This window comes from Agrilus planipennis, unplaced genomic scaffold (genome assembly GCF_000699045.2).
Source record: "Agrilus planipennis isolate EAB-ADULT unplaced genomic scaffold, Apla_2.0 scaffold325, whole genome shotgun sequence".
In the NCBI taxonomy this organism is placed as follows: Eukaryota; Metazoa; Arthropoda; class Insecta; order Coleoptera; family Buprestidae; genus Agrilus; species Agrilus planipennis.
In genome coordinates this window covers 171,977-190,853 of record NW_020439090.1, presented here as the reverse complement: position 1 = coordinate 190,853, position 18,877 = coordinate 171,977, and the positions used below count along the sequence as shown (strand labels likewise).

The 18,877-nt window shown below is 33.6% G+C and overlaps 2 protein-coding genes across 3 annotated transcripts in view; one reads left to right on the top strand and one right to left on the bottom strand.

The window, feature by feature from the left end:
• LOC108742140 (protein phosphatase Slingshot-like) overlaps nucleotides 1-14,348 on the top strand; it is a 44,749-nt gene extending 30,401 nt beyond the window's left edge. For both annotated transcript variants that reach the window (XM_018477200.2, XM_018477201.2), the window contains exons 2-3: nucleotides 10,524-10,988; nucleotides 11,066-14,348. In XM_018477200.2, coding sequence (XP_018332702.2) covers nucleotides 10,524-10,988; nucleotides 11,066-13,901 — 3,301 coding nt within the window. In that variant the 3' untranslated portion in view covers nucleotides 13,902-14,348. The remainder of the gene's footprint in view (nucleotides 1-10,523; nucleotides 10,989-11,065) is intronic.
• Nucleotides 14,349-15,701: 1,353 nt separating this feature from the next.
• The window catches only part of LOC108742139, a 5,710-nt gene continuing 2,534 nt past the window's right edge, over nucleotides 15,702-18,877 (bottom strand). Inside the window, exons 5-7 of the mRNA XM_025977411.1 lie at nucleotides 16,798-16,899; nucleotides 16,332-16,424; nucleotides 15,702-15,966 (exon numbers count right to left, since the gene is read on the bottom strand). Of these exons, the coding sequence (XP_025833196.1) occupies nucleotides 15,787-15,966; nucleotides 16,332-16,424; nucleotides 16,798-16,899 (375 nt within the window). The 3' untranslated portion in view covers nucleotides 15,702-15,786. The remainder of the gene's footprint in view (nucleotides 15,967-16,331; nucleotides 16,425-16,797; nucleotides 16,900-18,877) is intronic.

Below are 18,877 nucleotides of genomic sequence, written 5' to 3'. Positions count from 1 at the left end.
TATGTTAAAAGTTAATAAAGAATCTTATTATTTTAAAGTGATAATTTTTTATACTATCAACACTTTTTACTATTGCATCTTCAAATTTCTTTCAATTTATTTGAAATAAATCTCCCAGTCTAACAGTACGAGGGTGCGTTTTTAGGGGTAGGTAGGTCATTAGTGCGGGCACTTACTCGAGTCATTATGAATTAAGCAACTCATTATTAGTATAAATATTAAGTTTTGTGGTAATTAGGTCAGTAGTTTTTGAACTATCATCAACGAAACAAGTCAATCGGGAACAAATTATGAAATATGGATAAAATCAAATACCTACCGCGCTGTTATATAGTTCTTTACCAGGTAAGGAAAATCAGTTCAAGCTATACTGGAAGAGATGTCATCCAGTTAACGGGACTCTTGCCCAGGTAAAACCATGGTTTACAAGTGGGATACCTTCTTTATGCAAGGCAGGAACTCATTTGAAGACGACCCACGGCTAGGCCGGTCGATCGAAGTGACTAGTCTGCAAATCATTCAAAAAGTCAAAAAATTAATACTGGAAGATGCCTGACTTAAGAAGAAACAGCTCGCAGAAATGGTAGGACTATCAGATATAACCATTTTTAAAATTCTTCACGATCATCTTGGCATGACTAAAGTCAGTGCAAGATGGGTGCCGAGAATGCTCACTCCACCTCAAAAACAACTGCTTGTGGAGTGTTCTCGCTCGTTTTTGGACCTCTGTAGTGAAGATAAAGATGGAGTATTGATTCGAATTGTTTGTGAGGACGAAACTTGGGTTCATCATTATGAACCTGAGTCTAAACAGGACTCTATGCAGTGGCACAAAAAAGACACACCACCACCCAAGAACTTTAAGGTGTCACAGTCGGCTGGGAAAATCATGGCGACAATCTTTTGGGACTCAGAATTCAGAGTCCTGTTGATCGATTATAAAGATAAAGGTATCTCCATAACCGGCGTATACTATGCTTCAATCCTAGAGCGGTTAAAGGAAGCAGTGAAAGAAAAAGGAAGAGGAAAATTGACCAAAGGTGTCCTCCTTCTGCACGATAACGCGTTTGTTAAAAAGAGCCGTGTTGGGATGGATGCCTCGAAATTTTAGCTGACCCACCTTACAGTTCTGACCTAGCGCCCAACGATTATTACCTATTACAAAATTTGAAAAAAAGTTTGTGGGAAGAAATTTTCAAGCGACGAAGAAGTAACGGATACAGTTTTAGAAACAGTTTTTTTTTTGTGAAGTTAATTGAAAGATCGGAAAAATGTATAAGGGTAGCAGGTGAATATGTTGAAAAGGAAATATAAATTTGTACTTTTATTTCCACTTCCTACCTCCCATTCCGCGAACTTAAAAACGTCCACTCATATCTGAAGCATAAAAAAAATGTTCAAAAAAGATCTTGGATATCTTGACTTATATGCCCTAGCCAATATCACTAGGTAATCGAATTGTTCACAATAATTTTCACAATAGTAGACCTGTTTTGATGGTATGTAATCATGACTCCTCCTTGATAAGCTGGACAGTAGTAGTGTGAGAAGCCCTTTCTTGGGCGGAAAAAAAGGATCCCTTATAAATAAAAATTATTTGAGTAGAATCAGTAATGACCGAAGAAACCAAATTATTTATAACATAGGAGTACCTAAGGATACAGAGCTTGGGCCTCTGCTGTTCCTTATTTACATCAATAATGATTTGCTGTAGGTACTTGCTGCCCATAGGATCACTCAGATTTTTTTCTAGTGACATGGTGTCGATTAGTAATGACGAGGACTGGGATGTGGTGGAAAGAACTGAACAATTGGCTTTGAATTATTGACATTTAACTCATAACCAACCAATTGTCTCTGAAAGTTGATAAAATGACATATAGTTTTCTCAATAATATTGTGCGACTGAAGAGACTTAACAATTCATTTCGCCTATGTCCCTTCATTCTGAATTATAATTCCACCCTGGATTCCGAACAATATAATTACTAATGAGTGAATAATTCTTAGTATTAAATAAAGGAAAAATAATATAAACTGTATCATTTCTTCGATCCTGTATTTCTGATTTTATATTTTTATTTTAAAGGTCGTCGATAAAATATGAAAGACGTACTCAACTCTATGTCCTATTTTATGCATCGATTCTCAGCCGTTTCTTCTTACGTAACAAATCTGGCATAATGTCGTCATAATAGAATTATAATTCAGTATGTAAACCACTACGATTCGAAGCCGATACATAGATAAAACAGCTTTAAGTAGATGATAAAAGAACTATATTGTATACCACCCGGAAATAAAAGTCGACGTCGATAATCCTATCCATATAACCCGCGCCTGCTGTGCAAGTGCGCGTAATACAAAATCGTATTTTATCTTTGAATTGCTAATGGATTTAGTAAAATGAACCACCTGCCGATTGCAGAGATGATCTCATCCGTGTGCTCTTTTCACTGCTAAGGCGATGCAAAAGCTTATGAGAAAGGCGTTATTCGTGACACCTGTTAAAAGGTGCAGCCTTAACCATTTGATTTTAATCAAGCTGTGTATAAAAGAAGTTAGATTTATTCCAACAAACTGAATTTATTTGCACATTCATACATTTTATTCTGCAATTTGTCTAAAAAAATAGGTCATGTACTAGTAGAAGCTTGAAAATAAAACCTTATAATAGGTTTGAGTATGTTGGTTCAATTACATTGCAGTTATCGGATGGCTGGGGCTGTTTTGAAATGCGCGTCACCCAAGGGTGGGTGTAGATTTTAAAGTAAGGTCCGCATAACTCAAGACGTTTTCAGTTTCGTGAAAGTATTAGTCATCATTAACATCATAGGATTATCAGTCCTAAGGCTGGTAATTTAGGTCTACCTTTACTTCTCTTAACTCCTGTTTCTGCCTCTGACCAGCCTTTCATGCCTGAGAAAGTGTTCTACCAACCTATGAGTACAGACTTTCATCGAGTCCTCTATTCTCCTATTCTTTCTAATACTTCTTCATTTCTAACCCCATATTTTGGACGCATCTAACCTTTTTTACTGCCGCACCCACCGTCTACGTTTCGCACCCGTACAGACCCGTGACCCAAACGTACAATTTTAGCAATTTTTTTTTAAATTATAAATTATCTCTTCGCAAGCATAAAAGTGGGTTCTTTTTCTTAAAAGCGACTCGAACCTGCGCTATCCTTTATTTTATATCTCGACTGCTACTTTCATCCTGATTTATCTGACTTCCTGTAGATATGCCGAAAATCAGCGATTTCATCTAATTTTTATTCTTCCATTTCTATGTTCATTCTTTCCCTACTTCCTCTTCCCTTGAATACCCAAATTTTTCTTTTACTTCATATTGTTTTATCAATATCGTTTCCATTATATTTAAGGCTATCTCTAACTCGTTCTTGCTAGATACTGGTATAAATTATCTCTTCGCAAGCATAAAAGTGGGTTCTTTTTCTTAAAAGCGACTCGAACCTGCGCTATCCTTTATTTTATATTTCGACTGCTACTTTCATCCTGATTTATCTGACTTCCTGTAGATATGCCGAAAATCAGCGATTTCATCTAATTTTTATTCTTCCATTTCTATGTTCATTCTTTCCCTACTTCCTCTTCCCTTGAATACCCAAATTTTTCTTTTACTTCATATTGTTTTATCAATATCGTTTCCATTATATTTAAGGCTATCTCTAACTCGTTCTTGCTAGATACTGGTATATCGTATGTAAAACCAAGCATACTAAAATTAGTTAGTATGATGATAATATTAGAACAAAATATAATAAAATTATATAATTATAAAAACAGTATGGCTAGAAAATCTTTATGAAGACTTCTTTAATTTCCGATTAGGTAACCATTTAATTTAGAAGTTTATTAGAAGATAATACGCAAGTAGAGGTGGGAGATCAATATTTTTAATTGCCTTGTTAATCCAGTACTGATTTCATAGGATGTGTAGTGGCGGCGGGGGTGTATTCATTACAAAAGAGGACAATAATGACGAAGGTCACAGATAGGATGTGATCACTTTCAATTAATTCTATCGAATTTTAATGCTTTTGCTGCAGGACGAATATATATTCTGCTTGACCAATTATTACCTCGTAGGTGCTCCAAATATTCGACCAGGCGAACGAAATTTTTTTTATTATTATATTTATCGATAAAATTACACTTAATTAAGTGGGAAGAGTGAAGTTAGTAGAATCAAAAAGTGACAGTTGGAATATGAAATTCTCGTTAAATGCTAATTAAATGTCCTAATGAGATATTAAATGCTGTGGGAATTTTTTAAAAATGACCGCTCTTATAGCATAAGGTGTTTGTTACTTGAGTATGAGCAAAAAAAAATATTTAAACAATAAATACAGTAATAAAAAAATGTTTAAATACTTCGAAATATATCAAAGGGACTAAAAACAGGTCTAAGTAAGGATGATAAGTTAAATCCTCTTAGCATATTTTTAAAAATGGTTTGTTAGCTTATTGTAGCAGAGGTATGAGCAAAAAATTGTTTAAACAGTGAAATTTCTGACCCCACAGTACTTAAATGCTCATTAAATGATAATTCTCTGTTAACATAATATCAATCTAACAGTACAAAAGAAATTCTCGCAGGATTTAATTTCTCATTAGAGCACTTACTTTACTAGCCTTTAAATATACTGAAACAATGGTTTTCCTTGCTTAAATCTATTTTTGTCCTTCTTGTATACCGGTGATTTGTCCAAGTTGCGAAGTCTTATTTTACTTACAAAATCTTGTTCTAGTATAGCTATAATTTTTGAAAAAATATTCCGAGCATTTAATTTCTTATTGGGACACTTAATTTAGCGTTTAATGAAACATGAAAGAGAGATTGAGATTGTCAAGAAAATCTGCAGATCTAGGCTACTTTTTTTGGTAAAGGTCTAGATGATGGCCCCAAAGATGGTGGGGGTGAGGGGGATCGAAAGAGGAGGTCTCCCCCATCACTGTACCATAAAAAGTTCGTGGCGGTCTCAGCCCCATAAAAAGTTATGGGGGTTCAAAGTTAATGAATATGCCAATTTTTATACATTTCTAGGCATGTAAATATTTATATAGTCATTCTTAAACAATTTTACTGGTATATTCCGTTAATTGAGGCTTTTTGTGGACTTTATCGATTCATAATTTCTATTTCAATTACATTTACTTACAATAGTGAAATATCTTTCTTGAGAAGCGCTTATTGATGACACTGAAATTAATATTATTACGTTTTCTAACGGAAAAGCAGAATTTTTGTTTGTTTCAGCCCTTACTCTAAAGTTTTATGAGAAGAATATACGTATAAGATAACATTTATTTCAACAATAAAATAGGTATTAAACATGGGTTTGTTGGTAAANAACTCCTGTTTCTGCCTCTGACCAGCCTTTCATGCCTGAGAAAGTGTTCTACCAACCTATGAGTACAGACTTTCATCGAGTCCTCTATTCTCCTATTCTTTCTAATACTTCTTCATTTCTAACCCCATATTTTGGACGCATCTAACCTTTTTTACTGCCGCACCCACCGTCTACGTTTCGCACCCGTACAGACCCGTGACCCAAACGTACAATTTTAGCAATTTTTTTTTAAATTATAAATTATCTCTTCGCAAGCATAAAAGTGGGTTCTTTTTCTTAAAAGCGACTCGAACCTGCGCTATCCTTTATTTTATATCTCGACTGCTACTTTCATCCTGATTTATCTGACTTCCTGTAGATATGCCGAAAATCAGCGATTTCATCTAATTTTTATTCTTCCATTTCTATGTTCATTCTTTCCCTACTTCCTCTTCCCTTGAATACCCAAATTTTTCTTTTACTTCATATTGTTTTATCAATATCGTTTCCATTATATTTAAGGCTATCTCTAACTCGTTCTTGCTAGATACTGGTATATCGTATGTAAAACCAAGCATACTAAAATTAGTTAGTATGATGATAATATTAGAACAAAATATAATAAAATTATATAATTATAAAAACAGTATGGCTAGAAAATCTTTATGAAGACTTCTTTAATTTCCGATTAGGTAACCATTTAATTTAGAAGTTTATTAGAAGATAATACGCAAGTAGAGGTGGGAGATCAATATTTTTAATTGCCTTGTTAATCCAGTACTGATTTCATAGGATGTGTAGTGGCGGCGGGGGTGTATTCATTACAAAAGAGGACAATAATGACGAAGGTCACAGATAGGATGTGATCACTTTCAATTAATTCTATCGAATTTTAATGCTTTTGCTGCAGGACGAATATATATTCTGCTTGACCAATTATTACCTCGTAGGTGCTCCAAATATTCGACCAGGCGAACGAAATTTTTTTTATTATTATATTTATCGATAAAATTACACTTAATTAAGTGGGAAGAGTGAAGTTAGTAGAATCAAAAAGTGACAGTTGGAATATGAAATTCTCGTTAAATGCTAATTAAATGTCCTAATGAGATATTAAATGCTGTGGGAATTTTTTAAAAATGACCGCTCTTATAGCATAAGGTGTTTGTTACTTGAGTATGAGCAAAAAAAAATATTTAAACAATAAATACAGTAATAAAAAAATGTTTAAATACTTCGAAATATATCAAAGGGACTAAAAACAGGTCTAAGTAAGGATGATAAGTTAAATCCTCTTAGCATATTTTTAAAAATGGTTTGTTAGCTTATTGTAGCAGAGGTATGAGCAAAAAATTGTTTAAACAGTGAAATTTCTGACCCCACAGTACTTAAATGCTCATTAAATGATAATTCTCTGTTAACATAATATCAATCTAACAGTACAAAAGAAATTCTCGCAGGATTTAATTTCTCATTAGAGCACTTACTTTACTAGCCTTTAAATATACTGAAACAATGGTTTTCCTTGCTTAAATCTATTTTTGTCCTTCTTGTATACCGGTGATTTGTCCAAGTTGCGAAGTCTTATTTTACTTACAAAATCTTGTTCTAGTATAGCTATAATTTTTGAAAAAATATTCCGAGCATTTAATTTCTTATTGGGACACTTAATTTAGCGTTTAATGAAACATGAAAGAGAGATTGAGATTGTCAAGAAAATCTGCAGATCTAGGCTACTTTTTTTGGTAAAGGTCTAGATGATGGCCCCAAAGATGGTGGGGGTGAGGGGGATCGAAAGAGGAGGTCTCCCCCATCACTGTACCATAAAAAGTTCGTGGCGGTCTCAGCCCCATAAAAAGTTATGGGGGTTCAAAGTTAATGAATATGCCAATTTTTATACATTTCTAGGCATGTAAATATTTATATAGTCATTCTTAAACAATTTTACTGGTATATTCCGTTAATTGAGGCTTTTTGTGGACTTTATCGATTCATAATTTCTATTTCAATTACATTTACTTACAATAGTGAAATATCTTTCTTGAGAAGCGCTTATTGATGACACTGAAATTAATATTATTACGTTTTCTAACGGAAAAGCAGAATTTTTGTTTGTTTCAGCCCTTACTCTAAAGTTTTATGAGAAGAATATACGTATAAGATAACATTTATTTCAACAATAAAATAGGTATTAAACATGGGTTTGTTGGTAAAATAATATAATGAGACTGGCGCTTCAGTCGATATCTAAGCTAAGTAATGTATCGGGCGGCGGACGATTGTTGTATGACAAAAAAAATGGAGCGTTCATTGCTATCAGAGTAAAACCACCTCTAACATGATTGCTTTGGTTAAGAAGGTTACTAAGACAACATCATGTCAAGGGCCTATAGGTTTTCTGGTGTTCGATGAGTTTAAGGCCTAGCGCGCACTGCGATTTTTAGTACTTGCGGCCAAATAATCGCAGCTGCTTCTAGTCGCAACATGAGCGTTACAGAAATAACGTGTTTGTAGCATTGTTATTGCGAATAAAAGCGAATATACGAGGGTGGATTGATAAGTTTCCGGCCTGACCAAGAAAAACAAGGTTTTTAAAAATTTTTTTTTTTTATTTCTCAACATAATCTCCTCCAAGGCTGATACATTTCTCATAGCGGTGTTCCAGTCTATTAATGCCATCTCTATAGACTGATTCGTCAAGCTCCTCAAAATAACCATTTACAGCTTCGATTACTTCTTCATTGTCCGCAAATCTCTTACCGCCANCCAGACTGATGAAAACACTGTTGCAAGCGGTTTGGTTCTTGGAATCATATCGGACCGATATAAACGGTGTGTTTTGTCTATTGGATGAATTAATTTAGATTTTATATCAGTTTGATAGTTTTTATTTAAAGTTTAAAGGAACCGGAATAAGTGACTGACTCAAACTCTAAGAAAAGAGTTTTTGGCCCTGGAAGCCACAAATAAAAGATTAATTCTATATATATGAATGTGTGATAGAAATTTTTGTACTTTAGTTTGTAATATAATATTGAAGAGAAAACTGTACTGCTTAAAAACTTTTATGCATAGACATGGATGAAATAAATGCTATAATTTATTTAGCAGAGAAGTCTATTTGAAATATTTTTGTTCCCGCTGAGAATGCTATACGAGGCAGTGTAGCAATCTCGTTTGCCTTGGTCATGTATTCCTTAGCCTTATCCTTACTCAGTTTGGGTTGACCTATGTCAATGGAGTAGACTCCTTTTGGTAAATTCTTGACGTTTGCAGCAGACTAAAACATAAATTTTATCAGCATTACATAGCTTTGAAACTATATTTTTAAGGCATTTAATTCAATTTAATGTGGACAAATAATGAGTGCTTTCTTTTTGTCGACAAATAAACTGTTTTTTTGTATGGTTTTATTTTCGTATAAAATTGAAAATGGAGATGTCTTTTGTAATTATAAAAAAAAAAAAAACAGTTAAGTTATCCAAATTCTAAACAAAAAGACAGTATTTTTGAAATGATTAAATCATTAAACTAAAACTTGCTAATGGGAAAATCGATATTTTAGAAAACCTGCATAATTATAATAAATAAATATAATATATTCATATTTGAAATGTATTACGTCAGCTCTGCTTTCTAAAAAATTTTACATTTGAAATAAATTTAATATTGTTTTTATTCTATTTCTTCTTTGGTATGGATATTGTTCATTTATGTCGAAAATACCTGCTAGGCGCCAGCATATTGGTGTGTGGGTTTTTACTTTTCAGACCATAATAATTTTTATGGCAATGCTGATGAGTAAAATTCAACGACGTTTCACTTTTAAAAGATCGTAAAGTTGATGTGACTTTATGCATATACCTATATATGCGATACAGAGTGTGTGACCATTTTTATTTTTGCTTTCCAAAGAGTTAATTTAATCTGCATTAATAATAAACGAAAACATTCATTTGTGCATTAATAATGCGGAAGTCTTGTTCATATTATTGGATCACGTTGTAGACTACGCTGGTAACACGAACATAGGATTTTTTTTCTTTATCAAGGTGAACGAGTAAACATGTTTAAACTTATTTGTATTGTTTGTCTATTATTTTGTTTGGTGTAAAATGCTGTCATACTTGTACATGTAATGCGTATGTCACAAGTCATAAGTGTCAGATTCAGTGAACTTCATTATTATTATTGTTATGCCATTACAATATTGTTAAGATGTACAGATTTCACGGCAACATTAATTAACAATAGGCGGCAAATGTTTTAGACCGCTTTTACAATTAGTTGATTTGTAATACTACTAGGAATTCATTTGCTATTTTCCTTTTTTATCGTTTCATAAAATGGAATAATGATTTTTCACATATTGTAGTTAAATACTTTCATATACAGATACCTAAATACATACAGTATGCAGCTGCAAATGAGAATAATGATTTACAATCAACTTTTGATAATTAAATATTTGTAAAAATTGATTATTGACAACAATTTAAATGTAGGTAGGTATCTAGACGATATACTACGATATTAGTAAAAACCATTTTTGTGAATTTTACTATTATTATATAATTTCTTATAGTGTAGTGTAGTGTATCTTCATCTGGTGGGTATATGCTGCTACTAAAATATTTCATGCTTTAGACAAGACCTTATTACAAGGTACCAACTTGTCTAACTGAATCGACGATAGGTACAACATAAATATTAATATGAACATTTATTAAGTTCATTCATTGACGCTCTGATGAAATCAAAATCAAAATCTCGATCCACGTCTGGTAAATTAGATGAATTTCTGACAAAGAATTTTATAAAAGTTTTTATTTTTTATGTAATTAAATAAGCGAGATAGGTTGGTAGGACAACGTCTTAGACAGATATATATTAGAGGCAGAAACAGGAGTTAAGAGGAGTAAAGGTAGACTTAGATTAGATTACTGTTCGCAAATAGGGATATGGGATATTCTAGTTTTAGGGAAAGATTAGCTCAGGATAGGAAAGAGCACCTCCACTCTTTCCTTAACACCACATCTTAAATATTCACGTTTGGCATAAGTACAGAGTCGTCCTCTTAATGCATATGTACTTTTAATAAACTAGACAATAAACATTTTAGTTAAATAGGTACCAAGGAAAGCTAACGATTACATTTTTGTTACAGGTCTGCCCTTCAAACATTGCACAAGGCCAGTTCGAAGGCACGTGAGGAGAACTACTTTCAAGGGGGATTATCCCACGAGTGGGTCGATTACTATGAGGGAAAGATTCAATCCGATAGGTCGTGTCTCAACGAGTGGCATGCTATGGACGATCTGGAATCGCGTAGACCCCCGTCTCCCGACTCAGTTCGAACTAAACCCCATGAGAGAGATGAAACTGAAATGGTGATTCGATCTACTCTGAAAGAAATCATGATGAGTGTGGATTTGGACGAAGTAACCAGCAAGTACATCCGCGGTCGCCTCGAAGAAGAGCTGGACATGGATTTAGGCGAATACAAGTCCTTTATCGATCAAGAAATGTTGACTATCTTGGGACAAATGGATGCCCCCACTGAAATTTTTGATCACGTTTATTTGGGATCGGAATGGAACGCTTCAAATTATGAGGAGTTAAAAAAGAATGGGTAAATATTATTTTATCTATAGAATAATTTTGAATTTTGATGATACTCAATATTAATTAATGTTATCTCTTTTCCAGTGTACGGCACATTTTGAATGTTACCCGAGAGATAGACAACTTCTTTCCTGGAACTTTCGATTATTTGAATGTGAGGGTCTACGATGATGAAAAAACCGATTTGCTTAAGTTTTGGGACAACACATACAAATACATCACTAAGGCTAAAGAAGAGGGATCGAAAGTGCTGGTCCACTGCAAGATGGGTGTGAGTAGATCGGCTTCCGTTGTAATAGCGTATGCAATGAAAGCCTACAACTGGGATTTCAAGACTGCGATGCAGCATGTGAAAGAGAAGAGGAGCTGTATCAAACCCAATACTAACTTTGTCGCTCAATTAGAAACATACCAAGGTATTTTAGATGCAATGAAAAACAAAGAAAAACTTCAGCGATCGAAGTCGGAAACTAACCTCTCGACAAACGGCGAAAGAATTGAGAAAACATTGCCCGGAAGTAGACCAACACCACTTATTCAGGCATTGCAGCAGTGCAGTGACGTGGAGATGCGACTTTCGGGCGAAGAACTGAGGAATACTGGAGCGCGACCGAAATCGTGGTCTCCCGATCCGATACAAACAACTGAAGTTACAAACAATTCTGTGACGTCGCATAGGTCACTGGACAGTTTAAACAAAGACGGTGTTTCAGAAGAAAACTTACAAAAGTTGAAGTGCGAGAAAAGTATAAAAAACGTTTTATTACCCTGTGATAACGGTGAGTCGTATAGCGTGTCACCGAATCAAATAAGACACATACCGAGCGAGAATCAGGATCCAACATCATCAATCGGCGAAATCACGACGAGTGCCGTGGTTAGTGCGTCTGTTAAGCAAATGGTGAACGAATTCGAATCACAGAAATCGGTTGAGTGTCGTAAAAAGCTAGTCCTTAACGTAACAAAAACTAACGAAACTAACACATCTAAATGCCCTTCGCCTGACGTATGTGACGCGAACAGTAGTTCCTCAGAGTTGCAACAGCAGTTACCACCACATCTCGACAAAAACGAGACATGGGACCCAGGCGAGACAAGTCAGAACAATAATGATAATACCAACCTCTCTTTACTTAAAAGTACAACTGATAACTGCTGTGATGATAAATCTAGTGTAAGCGCAAATGGTGACGAACAGACAATGTGGACGTCATCCACAGTATTGCAGACACAAACTTCGGAGTGCAGTGGAACGTTGATGTTCGCAAATACTTCAAAAGTTCCTGAAACTGTTATTATGCGCGATAACGAGAATGACATTGCTATTCGAACGGGAAATACTCCGTTGAGAAAAGGCAGTGACCCTTTTTCTAATCAGCTGGACAAGGTGTTCGATAGAGAAGAACGAAAGCAACAACGCGTCTCTGTTATCCCGACCTTCCCCGTAAAATTTCCTGAAGAAACAGAAGATGCAGTAGCTCATAGAGAATGCCCTTCGCGCCAAAGTTCATGGAGTTCGTACGATAGTGCTGTTGTTCTTGGATATCAGGGCGAGTCTCGAGGTCTTCCGTCAAGACATAGTTCGTGGGGATCAGGGGACACAAGAACTCTCCCTTCTCGCAATAGTTCCTGGGGGTCGTACGATATGAGACCGACCGGCAAAAATTGTCCGACGAATAACACTAGTGACAAAGACGACAAAAACTTGACTTCAAGTGGCTCCGATATATTTAGAAGCAGCTCAAGTGGTATGTTCCCTTATGATAAGGAAGATATTCCTTGGCACCCGGGGACCGTAAAAAGAACAAAACAAAAAATCGAAGAGAATAATAAAAAGTCAGAAGATAAACAGCGAGAAGGGAGTGATGTATTTTTTATAGACGATGGTTTGACAAGTAGTGATATATCGTTAGCAGATTCTCATATAAAATCAAATTCTTCGGAAACTCTCGGCACAGAATCTGCTATCGAAAATGAATCTGGTATAGTTGAAGCGGTAAATACATGCCTCATTCAATGTAAAGCAGAAAATGATCTCCGTAATGCAAACCAAAGCGTTTTGTCCCCCAGTGCCACATCACCGAAACTTGATATAGCGAATAGTAAACGTAACTTGTTTAGCAGCGGATCTTCAAGATTATCTGTAAGCGCACCAGAAAGTTCGGCAATGGAAATGGTAGCTCCTAAAGAATGCTCTCTATCACGATCAACATCTAATGTATCTTCGGCCAGTTATGAATCAAAATCAAGTGTGGTTAATACCGCTCAATGTTCTTCAGTCAAAAAACATAAGATCTACCTCGAAAGTTTGTCTAGCAAAGATAGCAAGTCTCAGAAAAAGGATGACATGGCTTTGGATAATGCCCCTAATAATCCTAGTAAGTCAGGAATCGTGAGAAGCTTAAAAAAAGAATTCGAATCAAAAACTACTTTGAACGTAGATGATCTGAAGTCTAATAATACTAGCAGTGCACCTACGTCGCCGGTCAGTATCCACGTAGAAATCGATCAATTAGACAACGAGGGCTCTGACCCTGGCGGTGAAGACTTGAGTTTAAAAAAGTTAATTGGAAAATTCGAATTGACATCTCGGGAAAATTCTCAAGTAAATTTGCGTACCAAACATCAAAACAAGCAGCAACATGGCAAAAGTGGGGGCCGCTATTCTTGTATCGAGGTGTCTGCCGATAAATCACTTCACAACCCTATTATTTCCTGCTACGGTGACAAAAGCAGAACTACTGGCGAATTCAAAAGACCTCCCATTGCCCCGGTTGTTAGAAATCCAACTCCTAACGTTGTCATGGCCACCGTTATCGCAAAAGCAGCAAAAAAGCAGCAGCAGTTTGGGAAGAGTCACCCTTTGGCGAGGTTGCACATCAAACCAAGGCACTCGAATCCCGTGTATAATACAATGTAGTAGTTTTTAAGAACTGGACGCGTGTAATCGGCTCAACTTTATATTGTCGGGCTCTGTGATGACCTTTACTGGAAATAACAACGTGCGAACTGAAGAGTGTACTTACTTTTCATTTTGACGGTAGCGGTGCGGAATAGTAGTATGTCTTGGACCATCGACCGACGATCTATTTGTAATTATTGCCAAATTGTAATATTTCTCAAGGTTATATCGAGTATATATTATTTTTTCCAAAGACATATTTGTTGCAATTATATTTTATTTTTTGTTATTTACTTGAATTTACGACGATGTTTTAATTTATAAGCCTCGATTTGTAACCTTTTAAATTTATTTAATTACATGAAACTGTCTCAGACAGACAGAATTAGCATAGCATACCATGTATGAGTTTGATATTCTCACCTTATAAGGTACTTTTGATAAAAATAAATCGTTTAAAAAGTGGATTTTCTTTTCGAACTCCAATTTTTAAATATTATAACTATTGAAACATATTTAGGATTTGCATTTTTCTTTTTCGGAAGTAACAGGTAAACAGCAAAGTTGTACTTAAAATGTAATAATAATAAATAAGATACCACTTCCACAAAAGTGTTCTAAATCTGTTTCAATTTGTATGACATAAAGTATGTTCTATAAATGTTCTCAACAACTCTCACTACCTTTATAGAAAATATCTGGCTGTAGTTCACTTTTCTACTTACAATTTGCTGTAAAGATTTTTGGAATGTTTAAAATTTCTAATTTACTGAGAAATATACTTATAACTCTCTTAATTAGATATTTATATAGATTAAGAGTATGCTCGATATAACCAGTATGAAAGTGAAAAATGCTCACTTTTTTGGTAGATTTGCTAAAGTAAAAATCAAAAGTAAATTATACTGCCAAAATCAGAGGACGATTAAAAGAATAACTGAAAGAAAACCTCCCGCTGCTTATTTTTGCTCTTATTTTTCTTCTAAGAAGGAGACGAGCGCTTGAATTAGTGGGCTGTAAGAAATCTAGTCTAGAATGAATTAATTTACGAATGGAGTACTTGATTTTGCAACAAAAACAAAAACTAATTTTCATGACAAACAACAGAAGATCTGGGTGAATCCTTTTCTCTTCTACTTACCGTAGCGATCTTCGACTTTTAGGGAGTCGGAAAGTACAAGGTGGATAAGTTTTTATAAAAGCAGTGTTACTGAAATTTGGGGAAAAGCGTTAATGTTTTGTAAATACGTTTTGTTTGCTTTTAAAAGTTGATAGCGATAAGTAGTTTAGTAGATGTTCAGGAACGAATTTTGATTTTTTTAATCGTCTCCGCTTGAGTAATGTTACTATTATAAAACCAGGGAATACTGCAAAAAAAAACATTTTATACTTTTTTTCCTTTTTATATCAAATGGAAATATATTGTTAAATGAAGTTTCTGGGATTCTTAAACACTTTTCAATAGTATATTTTTGATAAGAACCACCAGACAGATGTTTAAAACTTACTACCATAATAGGTTGTTTCATATGAATGTACGTTGTCTTAAGAAATACATTTTGTTTTCTAGATTAAATCGTCAGAAGGGATAATCAGTTTTAAAAATATTTTTGTATGGAACTTCTTTACTTCAATTTCAGTCAAGACTATAGTATAAAGGTGACTTGATTTCCACATTGTACTTCTGCTCCAGACCCGTTACTGTTATAACTATTATTATTAATTATTNCAAACTCTAAGAAAAGAGTTTTTGGCCCTGGAAGCCACAAATAAAAGATTAATTCTATATATATGAATGTGTGATAGAAATTTTTGTACTTTAGTTTGTAATATAATATTGAAGAGAAAACTGTACTGCTTAAAAACTTTTATGCATAGACATGGATGAAATAAATGCTATAATTTATTTAGCAGAGAAGTCTATTTGAAATATTTTTGTTCCCGCTGAGAATGCTATACGAGGCAGTGTAGCAATCTCGTTTGCCTTGGTCATGTATTCCTTAGCCTTATCCTTACTCAGTTTGGGTTGACCTATGTCAATGGAGTAGACTCCTTTTGGTAAATTCTTGACGTTTGCAGCAGACTAAAACATAAATTTTATCAGCATTACATAGCTTTGAAACTATATTTTTAAGGCATTTAATTCAATTTAATGTGGACAAATAATGAGTGCTTTCTTTTTGTCGACAAATAAACTGTTTTTTTGTATGGTTTTATTTTCGTATAAAATTGAAAATGGAGAAGATGTCTTTTGTAATTATAAAAAAAAAAAAAACAGTTAAGTTATCCAAATTCTAAACAAAAAGACAGTATTTTTGAAATGATTAAATCATTAAACTAAAACTTGCTAATGGGAAAATCGATATTTTAGAAAACCTGCATAATGTGAACAGCTTTTTAATACCGTGAACTATGTAAATTTTCGCTTATACTTATCTAATAACTTACAAAGGAAGTTGTCTTATCCACAAGTCTTAATAAATTACTTTGACATCCACCGCAGATCAAATAGTCTTTCCCTATAAATCTTCCACAATACAACTGCAATAAGAATGGTAAGTTTGTGTTACAGAGGAATAAAAAACAAATGGTCTATCTTTTTGGCTAATTTTGTATAAAATCAAGCAACATTATGAAACTTTCTTCTTTCTAGCCCACAGTGATCACATTATCATTGCATTTCGAGCTTAAATATAGGAACAATGTGTGAAGCTTTTTTTGTAGATAGCAAACATTTAATAAGAAGAGTAGTTGTTCAGAATGTTTTACAGGAAAAAAAACTAGTTTTTTTTCTTTATTTTTCCTCTTTGTCTGATAGTAAAATAGTACTGCAGTGAAAAAGGAAGTTTTATGCATAGAATTTAATATGTTTTTAAAATCTTAATAGATGTCAGAAATATAAAACTTATGGTACCTTTGTATTAAAAATGTCCGGTTCCAAAGTTGTAATGAGGTTTCCTGAGCCATAATCCCAAAGTTGAAGTGCATTTTCAGCTTGCCAAGCACAAGTTAATATCTAAAAATTTTATTGAATGTTAAAATAATTGAAAGAGTTTTATAACTTCAAATTCGGACATTAAAGCAATTTTATTAATTAATTCACATTCACAATTAATTCGTACTGATCGTGAAACATAATAAAGTGTTGTTTTTGTTCTTGGAATTTCTTTTTCTTTCAATAGTGTAATTAGTCGAATTAAAATATCATCTAATCGCGCTTTTTGGTTCTTTTTTTAATGTATGCTGTATAGCAGGGGGGCAACCTGCGGCTCTTTGAAGGATTATTTGTGGTTCTCGATAAATTTACCCGAGCTCTCTGTTCATTTTTGTGTTTTGTGTTATTATATTTTAAAAAATTATTATCGTTCCGTATGTGTTTCAAAATGTCTTTTAAATTACTAACAACAAATATGAAAGACTAAGTGCAACGTTGTAACAAGTTTCATTTCCGTTCAAGTTACAACATTTTCAAAAGGATATTAAAAATAAAACATTTTGTCATTTTCCTGGAATTAAAAAATTTTGTTCCAATATTAAACAAGAAAAACAACGACTATATAAAAAAGCTATAAGGAATATTGACGAAATTCCAAAATAGATTTCAAGACTTGAAATATTTTAACTAGTCTCTTGATTTTTTTCGGAATCCATTTGAAATTAACATTAATTCAAGGTGAGTTTTTCATTTCCAATATAATTATGACCCAAAAAGCATCTGGAGAATTAGAATCAATAGAGATGCAAGAAGATCAAGCGCTACAATTAAAATATAAGTCGACGCCGATTACTGAGTTTTGGAAATTTGTACCAGAATCGAAATATCCTGAATTAAAAAAGGCTGCTCGTCGAATTATTTCAATATTAAGAACAACGTACTTATGTGAATCATTTTATTCTACTTTAAAATTTGTCAAATCCAAACACCGAACAATATTAACTAACCAGCATCTAAGAGAATTACTGAGAAGTGCTGTCACCAATTATTCACCAAATTTTAAAGAATTATCAAGAGAAGTAAAATAAATGTGTTTAATTTTTAATATTTAAATTCAATACACATATTTTGTACTTTTATTTATGTTTTCAATAAATATAATTTCTGTAAAGAATTTTTTTTTCGATACCTTCCCTGCATGCCTTTTAAATACGTATTTAATTGTGGCTCATGAAAAATTTCAAATTTTGAAAAATGGCTCAGACTATCAAGAAGCTTGGCCACCCCTGCTGTATAGGATGGTAAGTGGTAGACCTAACTAAAGTTTTTAAGCCGAACAGCTTTTCCTTATATTAAAAGATCATAGTTAGATAAAATTTGAAGATAATTCTATTCCATCTAAAATGATATCTTAAAGAAAAACCTTCTGTACCTTTAAATTTTTTAAAATTAAATCTGGAAGATTATTAGGTACATACTAGGGTTTGTCGGTTTTTAAAAACCGGTTTTTTGGAGAAAATTATGAAATTCGAAAACCGGTCTTTTAGTAGAAAATATCGGTTTTCAATGTATGAATAACACTTAAAAAAAATTTGAAAATGACAAATGTAGCCAAATGTACCAGACCGATGAAAACACTGTTGTAAGTGGTTTGGTTCTTGGAATCGGTGTGTTTTGTCTATTGGATGAATTAATTTAGATTTTATATCAGTTTGATAGTTTTTATTTAAAGTTTAAAGGAACCGGAAGAAGTGACTGACTCAAACTCTAAGAAAAGAGTTTTTGGCCCTGGAAGCCACAAATAAAAGGACAAAAAATTTAGAATTATTATATCAGGCTTTAAAAACGATTAAGCCTAGTTCGGTCGCAAGTGAGAGGGTATTTTCTATTTCGGGGGAATTTGTGAATAAACTAAGGACACGGCTAAATAGCAAATCGATAGACGTCCTCTGTTTTCTGAAATCATATTTCATTAAACAAAAAAATAAACAGGATATTTAACTTTATTTAAATTTGTATTAAAATTGCCCGGAATAGAAAATACTCGGTCCTTTGCTTA